Genomic DNA, 13294 nt, shown 5'->3' with positions numbered 1-13294 from the left:
TGCAAAGTTTTCCTAGTACAAATTGTAGTGTAGTTCTATGACTTCTGCCATGCTACTATATAGACACTATTCCTGGGGTAGACATCCAAGCGGTAGGGGAGGTCTCTGAGGACAAATAATACATTTGATGATATTATCATGATCTAGGTGGCAAGTCCAACGCTATGCCAGGAGCTTTTGTTGAGCCAAACTTTGTCCACGACAGTGTGAGGATGACTGGCTCCAGCTGTTCCAGGAGTGAATTCTGATCTGCACATAGAACAATTGTCACTGTGTTCCTGAGGGGGCCCCGTCATGCTTTGTTACCCAGACTTTCCTCATTTTCCCTCTTTTCTCCCTTTTAGGTATGCCATCTCTATGGCCCGAAAAATCGGAGCAAGAGTGTACGCCCTTCCAGAAGACCTGGTTGAAGTGAACCCCAAAATGGTCATGACCGTGTTCGCTTGCCTCATGGGGAAAGGCATGAAGAGGGTGTGAGCCCCCGGGCGGGGTAGGAGGCAGCACGCTCACTGCCGACCACCCAGCGCAGGATGCTCCCAGGAAGCACGGGGACAACTCAAGCCATTCCAAAGTTCCGCTTGGTGGCATTATGCAAGATTCCAAAAAGCCCATACTCGTACAGCCAAGCAGCTTCTGCTGTATTTAACAAAAAGTGCTTCATTCTTTGCAGAAGGCCCCATCTCCTACAAATATTTTTTTATTCTTGATGTATTTGCTTCTTTGAAAATCTAGAGAAAAAAGAAGTTATTTTCCAGGCACCCTTCCTGCTTTCGCAGTAGTCAAGGATAGAAGCTGCAGTGTTATTAATTTTCACATGATCTTCCAAAGCAGTTTAATGTGGCTGCCTTTTGCTTTGGTCAAAGAGGAGGAGAGATCATCAGACCTGCCCTAATGCCTGGTACCAGAGGTTGACATTTGACTTGTTACAAGACTCTTTTTCTGGCTCCTTTTCCTACTCTCTCTACCTGCGACTTTGACCCTCACCCTCTCAGAAACTTGCCTTCTCTGTGGCTCACCTCTTCCAGCCATCCTTGTCTCTGGGCCACTGGAACATCTGACAAATCGTTCAGGCTGTTGAGGTCCCGGAAGTCTCTGGTAGCCCGTAGATGTAAGCCTCATCATCAGAGACTTTCCTTAGAACTGGAGTCCCAAATGTCATAATTTTTTAGTTTTTCAGCTAGTAGGAATCCCTGTGTTTTTTAACCCTAGAATTTGGGCTCAGACCGGATCTAACATCTTGAATACTATGTCCTCAAGGTAGATTCTTAACTCTTGGGGGAAGGTTGGATCCAAGGAGGGTGTAATGGAGCATCTGACCACTAGGGGGCATCATGGAGCTATAAGCATCCTTAAGGGTGGTGCCTCTCCATGTATTTAGCCCCACGTGTTAGATCTAGTTATTGTGATATGGCTAAATATCTGTTGACATTTGGAAGCAATCCTGCTTTGCTTTCACTTTCTCTTAGATCTTAGCATATCTGATTGCTGTCAGGCCATATTATCAATGTTTACTTTTTTGATACTCTAAAAGCTGTTTGCCACCCCCAAGCCCCAGGGAGCAATATGTGCCAATGAATAGCAGCCCCTGCCCCCTACCACATACCTAGCCAGATGTCAAGGTTAGAATGAATACACGCTGGATAAGAACTTGCTTTTTGAAGAGCTAATTTACTGGACGTTTAAAGAATTCCAAAGCAAAACCAGGAGAACAGTATGAATTTGAATAGCTTTCATAGATTAAGCAACTTCCACAAAAACCAATTGAGGGCGAAAAGCATCAGAGCACCGCGAACCAACACTAGACTCCCTCTATCACACTGAACGGGTTCATCAATGAGGTATCTTTTTTAAGGGTACTATGTAATGGAACTCAGCCATTTTTCAAAGCAATTGAAATGCATCACCCTGGATCTGTTCCTTGGCAGTGGGCTCAGGAAGCCAATATGTGGCTTCTGCCAGCCCATAACCGGTATTTTTGCTACTTCTGAATGCAAAGTGGTTGGCTTTGACTTTAATCTGAACTTAATGTAGCCTCAGATGATTTTTTTCCCCCCAATCTGCCTTCAGGAAGGAAGTATGTTACTGCCTTAATGAAAAATGAAGAGAATATTATGCTCAAAAGCTTTTCAAATAAAATGTTCTCTATACTGGGTGTCTCTGGATGTTTCCTTTTTGAAAGTTTAATACCAGGGTACTATAATTCATTAATTCATTCTGCCAACGTGCACTGAGTACCTAACATGTGCTAGTCTCTGTGCAAGGTTTTAGGAATATTCCTATAACTGAGGCAGCCATTGTGCTCAGCTGATGGGGAAAGACAGATGTTAAACAACGAAAGTGACAGGCATGATAAGTGATGAGGAAGGGCAGAGTGAGACGTGAGCTTATGACGGGAAACACAGTCTGAGGCTAAACGGTGGAAACTGAAGTTGAATTTGCAGTTAGTTAGACAAAGTAGGGAATAAAATTAAGTTGAGACACGAACTCCCAAACATTTTGAACCTGTAGGAGCAGAAAGGTGTGATACCTTTCCTCACCCATCATAAGAGTCCCAGACGACACTCCTGTAACAAAAGACAGGCTAAAAAGAGAAAAGCATAACAAATGTATTTCATCAAAGTTTTATGTGACATGGGAGCCTTCAGAAATGAAAACCCAAAGATGGAGGGGAAAACTGTTCATTTTCATGCTTAGATTTGGTGAATGGACAGCGGCGCAGAAATGTGACTGGAAAAAAGGGTATGACCTGATGGTAACAAATGGGGGAAACGCACAGGCTTGTCTGATTGGACTCTTTGTGGCCCCTCTGTGTAGCATTCCTTCCTGCAGGGATTGGGGCAGGACGGCTTCTGGAACAAGAGTCTTGTGATCTACCATCAGACAAGGTAGGTCAGAGAATGTCCTTTCCACCAGCTTGCATAGAAAGGCAGGGGAAAGTTAAGTAATTCTAGATTTGATGGTTTGGAGGGCAGGGGTTCTAGTTTCTATGACGCACCTTGGGGAAGAGGAATTCTGGTTTCTACAAGTTGCTTCAGGGGAGGCCGGCGGTCAGGAGAAGGTCGGAGAGAGAGACTTCACATCTGAGGCGGTTTCTGAGGCTTTCTGGTCTCCTTTAGTTCAAAGTAGTCTGCATGTCAAAGTGCCATACTTTGGGATTTCACTTTCTAAGCCCCGACAAACCCAATCATAACAGTCAGGCTGAGAGATTGGTGCAAAGCAACTTCTAGAGTGAGTTGAGAAGGAATCCTGGGGTTGGCAGTGCCTGGGGTGTCCCGGCCAGCTTGGCTGGGCCTTGCTTTGGCAGGGTTGGGGATGTGGGTAGGGGGCATGCTGAGAGATTCCACTGCTGCCAGCTCCCTCTAGGTTAGGCTGCTGTGACAGAGAAGCGGGCCATCGATTTGGCACGATCACACTTTGTCCTGCAGAGGAGCCACACACCCACACAGTGGCCAGGAAGCTGGGCTTCTGTGGCTGAGCTGTGTGCCCTGGCTTCACCAGCAGCTGCTGCTTGGAGGTGGCTCTTTGCTGGCCTGAACACTCCTGCAGTTTCTACACTTAGGAGGTAGCTGTCTTCCCCACGCTTCAAGAGGCTACAAATATTGTGTCGTGGATTTATTTTTTTCTTTCGGTACCAGACTACATGGATATGTCTCCTGAGTAGAAAGAATAGAAAGACTGAAGAGGTAAAAGACAGGAGAGTAAGTACTATCAAGGAAAGAAAACTATCTTGGAGAAGAGAAGACCCAATGAATATACCAGACTAAGCATGATAATTTTTTCTAAATTTAAATTTTTATTATTATATTTTAAATCCAAGTATGGCATAAGAAATTAAAATTGTACCAAAGGATCTACAGTAGAAACTGGGCTACCTTCTCACCCCTGTGCATATAGTGGTGTGGTTTTTTTTTTGTTTGTTTGTTTTTGTTTTTTGAGACAGAGTCTCACTTTGATGCCCAGGCTACAGTGAGTGCCGTGGCGTCAGCCTAGCTCACAGCAACCTCAAACTCCTGGGCTCAAGCAATCCTCCTGCCTCAGCCTCCCGAGTAGCCGGGACTACAGGCATGTGCCACCATGCCCGGCTAATTTTTTCTGTATATATTAGTTGGCCAATTAATTTCTTTCTATTTATAGTAGAGACGGGGTCTCGTTCTTGCTCAGGCTGGTTTTGAACTCCTGACCTTGAGCGATCCGCCCGCCTCGGTCTCCCAGAGTGCTAGGATTACAAGCGTGAGCCATCACGCCCGGCCTAATGGTGTGTTTTGAAACTAACTCTTAACAGCTCACTGGAGCCAAGTGAATTTTGTGCACCTATTGTTAAACAAGCCATCGTTAGCTTGATGTTGGCCAGAAAGGGGATATGTATATCACAGAAATTATCAAACTCTACAACTAGGGCTTTTTATCCCAAAGAACTAGTTGATCAACCCACTACTACCTCTGTCCCAGTCCCTCAGTTCCTCTCCTAGTCAGCAAGCTCTGTTACCACTTTCTTTTGTATCCTTCTAGACATATTCTATGCACATATCCCACACGCACACCTATTTATTACAAATATTAGTGTACCATAAACATCACTCTGCATCTCATTTATTTCACTTAACACTGGATCTTGGAGTTGTTACAAATTGGTACATACATTAATAGATCTGCCTCCATCTTTTCAACAGGTGCGTGGTATTCTATCATATAGGTGTGCCCAACTGTATTTAACCAGTGGCCTATAAACGGATATGTAGGTTGTTTCAATCTTTTTCCACAGCTAATAAGGCAACAATGAATGGTGTTATACCTACTTCTTGAGCACAGAACGTTCATTTTTAATTCAACAGGTACTTAACCAAGTTTCTGCTCTAGCAAAGATATTGAACTTTGGGTGGTAAAACATGGATTCTCTTAAGTTTTCTCACATTTTTCTCAAATTTTCAAAGAACATTAAGCCGGGACAGGTGCTCAAGTTGACCCTCAACTTCTCCATTTGATGTCTGAACAGCATGTTGATCCAGGAAGGACATAATGTGCATCTCTCACACATAAACTATAACAAAAAACAGAATGTGATAAATGCTACCAAAAATTTGTAAATGAAATATTACGGGAGCTCAGGGGAAAAATCAATTCTGAATGAAGGATCAACGAAAGGTTTTGGAAGAGCTCAGCTGCGACAAATGAGAAGTGAGCAGGCATCATGCTTCCCACGTGCTGATATCCTTACAGATCCAAGCATATGTCTGGATTTTCAGAGCTCAGTAACTCTTAAAAAATTGATATACATGAATTATAAACAAAAGTTTCCTGACTGTAGGGGATGCTGAACAGAGAGAAGTAATTGTGAGAAAAGTTGTTAAATAGACTTAGCTGGAGAGTTTTCAGAATAGAATGGATTCCTGTTTGCCTGGAAATTCTGACATTAGGGCCTGTCTGATACTATGCATTGATTACATGGCCTTGGAAAGTCTCAGCCAACCTGGTGATTTTATTCAACTAGACACACACACACACCCCTAATCTGTCGCTTGGAGCACAGTTGCGGTCTGGATTGTAAAGACTGTGTAAACTCTTAGCCCACCTTAGATCAGCCCAGCTCAGACTGACGCTCAATGCAAGAGAGGCCTTTCCACGTGTTCCAGTGTCCCTGGGATGGCCCCTGGGCCCACCTTCCTCACAGTTACTGCACCTGTCGTCACTGACCTCTGTTCTCTTCCAACCCAGCCCACTAACAGTAAACGCCAGCAGGCCTCTCCTGGTGAACTTGGCATTGCTCTGCCCAGCACGCCCCTGCCAGCCTCAGACGAAGAATTTCTGCAGAGCTGATGCTCAGGACAAGTCAGCAGTGTCGACTGATCCTCTTGTGCAATCTGGTCACTTTGACAGTTTCCTAATCACATTCCTGTAATTAAACTCTCAGCTGCCAAGGACGGCTCTTTACTCAGTGTCTTTCTCCCTACTCTGAAAGGCAGACTTTACCACGTGAGCCCGTGAATGAGTGACCAAAATAAAACCGTGTAGATGTTTTCTCACGCCTAACATCTGCACATATCTAATAACCCGCCTTATGTCAGGCACAAAAACATAGATAATCTGGTCGACGCCCATTATCTCACCATCGACAACTTAGAGAAGGGTCAGTAAATGGCAGTAATTTTTACGCTATCTCGCATGTTGAAATTGGGAGGTTCCATTTAAACATGTATTTTGGTTAATAGAGCACTATCGTATCATTTTTGGAATAGAAACCTCTAGAGAATGAGAACACAAGCAAATATTTAATTCTAAAGCAATATAGAATCTAACACAAAACTTGACGATACAGCAGGCATTTCTGGATTTGGCTCCAACGTTGTGAGTCCAAAACGTTCAACCCTCCTTGCTCTAAGACTGGTGCTCGGACCAGGGGCCCCAGGGGCTGGTTAGATACGCAGAATCTCAGCCCCGCCCCAAACTGCTGCATCAGAATCTGTGTTTTAATAAGATCCCAGTTGATTCATGTGCGTATGAAAGTTTGAGAGACACTGTCCTAGAACAACAGAGGTCTCCTTGAAAGATCTACAGTTGATGGGAAGCTAAATTAGCCAGTTTTAAATTCAATTACACTTTCTTGGTTACGCTGGACTTGAGAGATTAATGTAACTTTCCGCTCACATTTTCCCATCATCAGTAATCACTGGAGGTAGCCAGGGTGGCTCTTCCCTCTATTGGGGTGCATCCTGCACCACGCAGCTTTGCCCTTTGGTGTCCCCTTTCCCTTTGTGGCATGCACTCCTCAGCACAGGTCCAATGAGCTGCATCTTCTGGTCCTACTAGGTATGTTTAAGGTGTCTCTCAGCTTAACTTTCTCTTGCTGGTGGCCCAGGGCTGCCCCTTCAATGGCTCTGACCCCGTCATTCAAGTCTTCCCTGCTTATCCCTCCACTGCCTATATCGAACCTTCTGGCTTTTCCCACACTATCTCTGGAGCAATCTCTACGGCTTCTGGCAGGGAACTTAGCGAACCATTCTCTCCCCAGGCCCTCCAGTGCCTATTCTTTTCTCCCCCCAGATATGTACTTTGCATTGACTTTCTGGGGTTCTAACTTCACCATTGCTATGTTTGCTAAATGCCTAATGTCAAAGAGAGAGGAGACGTGTCTTCCAAGTACAGGGACTATAATATGTAAGAGTGCTTAGGATGGAAGAAGCTTGACCCCCTTGAGGAACTAAAGAGCAGGACAGCTGATGGGGAGCATGAACTGCCGTATCATAAGGAACAGGTGGGCTAGCAAAAGGCTGAGGAGTGATTCTCAGACTTTAGGGTCCTTAAGAATCACCTAGAGAGCTTGTTGAAACACATTTTCCAGATCCCAACTTGAGACTCGGTGGCTAGAGGGCTGGTGGCCCCAGGAAGCTGCAGTTTCCACAAACATGCTAGGAGACTCTGCAGCCTGTGAGTCACAGGCCACAGTTGGAAAAGGACTGGTCCAGAGCAGCTGTTCTCAACCCTGCTGCATGTTGGAACCATCTCAGGAGCTTTCAAAAATGCTGGTGCCTGTACCCCTCCCCATGGGACTCTGATATAATGGGTCTGATGTACAGCAGTCAGGCTTGAGAACTGCTGGTCTCTCGCCTGGGGCACTGCTCCCAAGGGCAGGCCTGGGTAGAGCACCCGAACAGGTGAGCAGAACAATCAATGGCAGTGTAGATTCAGAAAGACAGAAAATGTTCCAAAGATCAGCCTAGCTTGCATTACAATTTAAACATCCAATCAACAAGCACTTGCCTGTCTGGGTGTCAGGTAACCCTCTTGGTGCCCTGGGTCTCAGGCTCAGTCTTCAAGCCAATGTAAGGCACTTGGAACCTGAGATTGAGTTCTCTGCTTTTAGGCCTTAAATCCACCCCCTTCCAAATGGCTTCTGAGACAGGAGTCTTCCTTCCTGCCCCTTAGAAATGCAGGAGGCCAGATGCCCTGAGCCTTTGTGTAAGTTATGACTGGTTCACGTTCCATGAATAAACATGAGAGACAATGTGTGAAGGGAAAAAACATTTATCAATTATGTGTCTTCAAAACCTCCCAAGATTATGCAGCTTTAATGGCTGAATGATTTCGAAAGGAAAACTTGTAAATTGAGCTACCCTGGAACTCATCATAAAAAGGCATTAAATTAATTGACTCTCTCAGTGCTTACTTAACAAGAAGCATGTCCTGCATGTCCAAGTCGAGGCTAGCCAAGGTCTTGGTGGCATGTGCCCTTAGCTGCAGGCAGCTCCAGTGTGACAGCAAAGTAAGGCAGAGGGCTCATCACAGGGGAGGTAATCTTCATAGGTATAGTCTTAATAAAGATAGAGCGGTAGGGCTCTTTGAGAAATACTTGCCATATTATTTTTACGCTTTAATGTTCCAAATTGGCTGGAGAACAAACATTCCAATTAGCTGGGTTCCAGGGGGCATGATTCAATCAGATGGGTTGGCCAGAACTGGAGAGTCTCTGGGGTGGGGACTTATCCCCTCACTCTCAGGAAGGAGCAGAGGAACGCTAGCTGTCCCTAAGGCCAGGATGAGCTGGATGAGGCTCCCACAGAGAACACACTGGCCTCTGCCAACTGCCTGTCTGGTTAGATAATATAAATGAGAAGTATTGAGCACCTGTTTTGTTGTCGTTGTTGATTTGTTTTTGCCAATTGCTTTCAAATGTTACCCCATTTAATCCTCACAATAGCCCTTTGAGGTAGGTTAAAGAGGAAGCTACACTTCTGAGGAGCTAAGAAATTTGCCTGTGATTGTGTTAGGTACACAGCTAAGGACTTCCGGTCCCTCCTGGGGACAAGAGACTGCCCCACCTGGGGGAAGAAGGAACCCACAAATATGCCAATCAGGACTTAGTGTGCCAGCTGCAAAAGAATGCAGAGGACTCTCTAGCCCACAGGCCAAGCAGCATAGGTACAATAGAGTCTGGAAAGTGACCCAGAACATCCGGCTTTCAGAGAGGCTCATGGGAGATCCACATTAGCGTAGTAAGACTCAGGTCATATAACTCCCAACTGTCCATCAAAGTGGTTCCATGATGACATCTGAACTATGAGGAGGTCCCTACCCGGATGGACACTATAAAATAAGACCCAGACATCACCAAGTTCTCTTTTTCTACAACAAGAGGTCCAGTCATCATCTGTGACGTATGTATTTTGCTCTGTAAACGTATGTATTGCTCTTGCTCTATAATCCTATCTTGCTCCCCCTCAATATATTTCACCTGGTGCTTGCCTTACTTTGGTGCGTCTGCTCATTCTTCAGCTAAGAGCAGACCAGGAACAGAGAACACAGAGTGAGATTGCCAAACCCGGCAACTGAACAGCTGGAGGCGGAGTCCACCTGATCTCATTTCTGTGTTCTTGTCACTCCCACCAGCAGTGCCCGGATTGATAGAGAAGCACCTCAAAAATAGCTGAAGAATGAGAAAACTTGTGTCTGTCTGTCTGTCTGTCTGTCTTTCTTTCTTTCTTTCTTTCTTTCTTTCTTTCTTTCTTTCTTTCTTTCTTTCTTTCTCTCTCTTTTTTTCTTTTTCTTTCTTTCTCTTTCTCTCTTCTTACTTACAATAACAATCAACTTTTAAGTGTCAAATTTGAAAGAATTTTAGCAGGACACAATTGTGTAACTACCATCACAGTCAAAATATAGACTATTTCCATCATTCCAGAAGATTCTTCTTGACCTCTTTATAGGTTAATCCCTTCTCCCCAGCTCCAGATCCTGGCAACAACTAACTAATTTTCTGTCTCTGTGATTTTGCCTTTTATAGGCGTCATATAGATGGAACCGCACGACAGTGTGCAGCGAGTTTTACTTGGCATAATGCTTTTGAGGTTCTTCCGCCTTGTTGCATGTATCAGTGGTCTGCTCCTTTGTCGAGTAGCATTTCATTGTTTGGAAGTACTACAGTTTGTCTATCCATTCCCCAGGTGATGGACATTTGCATTGTTTTCAGTTTTTTTCTTACTATTATGAATTAAACTGCTATCAGCATTCAGATTTTTGAATATTCAGCTGCTATGACATTCAGGTCTTTCTGTAGACAAATGTTTTTATTTCACTTGGGTAACTAGAAATAGACTTTCTAGCAGATATAGTAATTATAGCTTTAACGTCATAAAAAATTGTCAAACTGTTTTCAAAGTGGCTGTACCATTTTGCATTCTGACAAGCAATGTATGAGAGTTCAAGTTGCTCCATATACTTGCTATTACTTCGTATTGTCAGACTTTTTAATTTCAGCTGTTTATTTTATTTTAGCTTTTTTATGTGTAGTGGCAAATTGTGGCTTTAATTTGCTTGTGTTTCCCTAATAACTAGTGTTGTTGAATATGTGCTTACTGGTGAAAGTAGCTGTGTAATCTTCTGCACACTTTATGTTTCTGCACACTTTACATTGGGTTCTTTGTTTTCTTATTCTTGATTTATTAGAATTCTTTATATATTTTGAATACAAGTCCCTTACCTGATGTGGGTTTTGCAAGTATTTTCTCCCAGTCCGTGGCTCATCTTTTTATTTTCTTAATGGTGTCATTCAAGAACAAGTGTTTTTAATTGTGAAGTCCAATTTTCAATTTTTTCACTTGTGATTTGTGCTTTTTGTGTCCTACCTAAAAAATCATTGTTTAACTCAAGGTCAAAAAAATTTTCTCCTGTTTTCTTCTAGAAGCTTTATAGTTTTAGCTCTTATCTTTATATCTGGGATCCATCTTTAATTATTTCCAAGGTACAAAGTGTGTCTCCAAATAAACCCTTTTGCTTCTGGATGTCATATTTTTTCAGCATCATTTGCTTAAAAGACTGTCCTTACCCAGTTGAATTACCTTGACAACTTTGTTGAAAATCAGTTAGTCTCATATGTATGGGTCTATTTTTGGACTCTCTATTCTGTTTGATTGATTTCTGTTATTGAACTCTCTTAACCTAATGCCATTTTTGCTTTGTTAGCAATCTTAAAGGAAAAGCATTCAGCCTCTCACCATTAAGTTTGATGTTATGAAATGCTCTCTTTCGGGTTGAGGAATTTCCCTACTGTTTCTGGTTTGCTGAGATATTTTATTGTAAATAACTGTTGAATTTTGTCAAACTCTTTGTGTTCATATGAGATTTTTAAATTGAGTCTGTGGATATGGTAAATTACCTTAATTGGTTTTTAAACTGATGAGAATAGATATTACACTTGATCTTAGCCAACAGGCCAAGAAGCAGTTAATTGGTTTTTGCATATTGAACAGACATTGCTTTCTTGTGATAAATCTACTTGCCAAACAATGCCATGGTGTATTGTTATTCTTTTGATATATTGCTAGATATAATTTGTTAAAAGTTTTGTTAAGGATTTTTGCATCTATGTACATGAGGGACATATGGTTTGTAATTTTCTTCTTTATATATGTCTTTCTCAGGCTTTGGTGTCAGGGTAATGTAGGCCTCATCAAATGAATTGAGAAATGTTTCCTCTTCTTTCATTCTTTGAGAAGATATTGTGTAGAATTGGTATTTTTTTTTTCTTAAATGTCTGGCAAAATTCACCAGTGAAGCCATCTAGTCTTGAAATTTATTTTGAGAGGAAATTTTTAGCTATAAATTTAATTACTTTAATAGATATAAGGCTATTCAGGTTATCTATTTCATCATGAGTGAGCTTTGACAGTTTGTGTTTTTCAAAGAATTTGTCAATTTCATCTATGTAATAAAATTTATAAGCATAAATTGTTCATAATATTTTCTTATTTTAATGTCTGAAGGATCTGTAGGAATTTTCCTCTCTCATTTCTGATATTGGTAGCTTGTGTATTCTTTCTTTTGTTCTCAATCAGTCTGGCTAGAGGCCTATCAATATATTTGATGTTGTCAAAGGACCAGTTTTTGGTTTAATTTGTTTTATCTATAGTTCACTATTTTCTATTATATTGATTTCTAATCTTATCTTCGTTATTCCCTTCCTTGTGCTTACTTTGAATTTAGTTTGCTTTTTATGTTAAATTTCTTGAAGTAGAAGCTTAGAATACTGGTTTTATACTTTATAAGTATTTAATGCCATAAATTTCCCAGTAAGCTTTCGCTGAATCTCACAAATTTTGATATGTTGTTTTTTTGTTTTCATTCAGTTTAAAGTGTGTGCTAATTTTTCTTATGACTACTTTTATGTCCCCTGGACTTTAAAAAATAAGTTATCTAATTTCCAAATATTTGTGGATTTTCTATATAATTTTCTGTTTTCCATTTGTAGCTTAATTCAAACTGTGGTCAGAGAACATGCTCTTTATAATTTCAATGCTTCTAAATTTCTGAGTTTTCCTTTTTATGGTCCAGAATATGATCTCTTGGTGAAGAGTTCATGTGCACTTGAAAAAAAACTATATGTTGCCATTGTTGGATAGAATATTCTATAAATGTCAATTAGGTGATGTTGATTGATAGTGCTGTTCAACTCTTCTATATCCATACTCACTTTGATGAAAGTATCTCTATGTAATTTCCATGCCTACGTCATAAAATATGAAACAGTTCTGCTTTGCTTGCTATAATACTTGTCATTGAAAGCATCAAACCCCATGTAAGCAGTTCACATGCCCTGAGGTTACCATGCTATGAGTAAGCCCAAATTAGCTCAAATATAGAGGTCTCAAGGCCAGATTAATAGAAAGAAATGTCTGTCTGATCAGCCTCCCCCCATGTTCTAAGTCCCCTGCTGTTCTGTCTCCAGCCACTGATGACAACCTTACTTGACTGAGAAACTAGAAGCACCAACTTACTCAATGTTCAAACTTACTCAATTATAAATGTATCTGCCTCTGTATGAGTCCATATATCCCTCCCTCTCATTTCAGCAAAACTGAGCACCTGGATTATCTCCTACACCACTCGCATGACCCAGGCTTCCTTCCTGGCTCATCTTTCTCCACTTGGGCCTGAATACTCTGTATTCTTCAGTGTTTCCACTTTAGCCCTCCTCTTATCCCAAACTCCACCCTCTCCCAGGGCCATCTTTTCCTACCCTTCTCTCTCTTGGTTTATGACATAACCATCTACCCAGTGTCGATGCCAGAAATCTGAGACTCACCTTTCCTCTTCCGTGTTCCTCATCACCTATACCCAGACAAGCACCAAGTCCCATCACTGCTAACTCCTTCTTAATTACTCTCATACCCATCTGTGTCCTCTTGTTCATGGAGCCAGTATCCTAGTTGGATCTACCAATCATTCCTGTCTGCTTTGTGATCCAAGAATTTGGTCCGGAAAATTTCTACAGATAGAAATTTATGGTATTTTTGAATTGTGGCCTTAT

At 42.0% G+C, this 13294-nt stretch overlaps 1 protein-coding gene and 1 pseudogene across 1 annotated transcript in view; one reads left to right on the top strand and one right to left on the bottom strand.

Moving 5' to 3' along the window:
• Positions 1-2147, top strand: part of LCP1 (lymphocyte cytosolic protein 1) — a 58119-nt gene extending 55972 nt beyond the window's left edge. Inside the window, exon 17 of the mRNA XM_012782711.3 lies at positions 345-2147. Coding sequence (XP_012638165.1) covers positions 345-477 — 133 coding nt within the window. The 3' untranslated portion in view covers positions 478-2147. The remainder of the gene's footprint in view (positions 1-344) is intronic.
• An 8956-nt stretch (positions 2148-11103) lies between these two features.
• On the bottom strand, positions 11104-11212 carry LOC142875249 (uncharacterized; annotated as a pseudogene).
• Between the last annotated feature and the right edge of the window lie 2082 nt (positions 11213-13294).

The sequence above is a fragment of the Microcebus murinus genome, chromosome 13 (genome assembly GCF_040939455.1).
Source record: "Microcebus murinus isolate Inina chromosome 13, M.murinus_Inina_mat1.0, whole genome shotgun sequence".
NCBI classification, from domain to species: domain Eukaryota; kingdom Metazoa; phylum Chordata; class Mammalia; order Primates; family Cheirogaleidae; genus Microcebus; species Microcebus murinus.
This window is presented reverse-complemented; position numbering and strand designations above follow the sequence as displayed.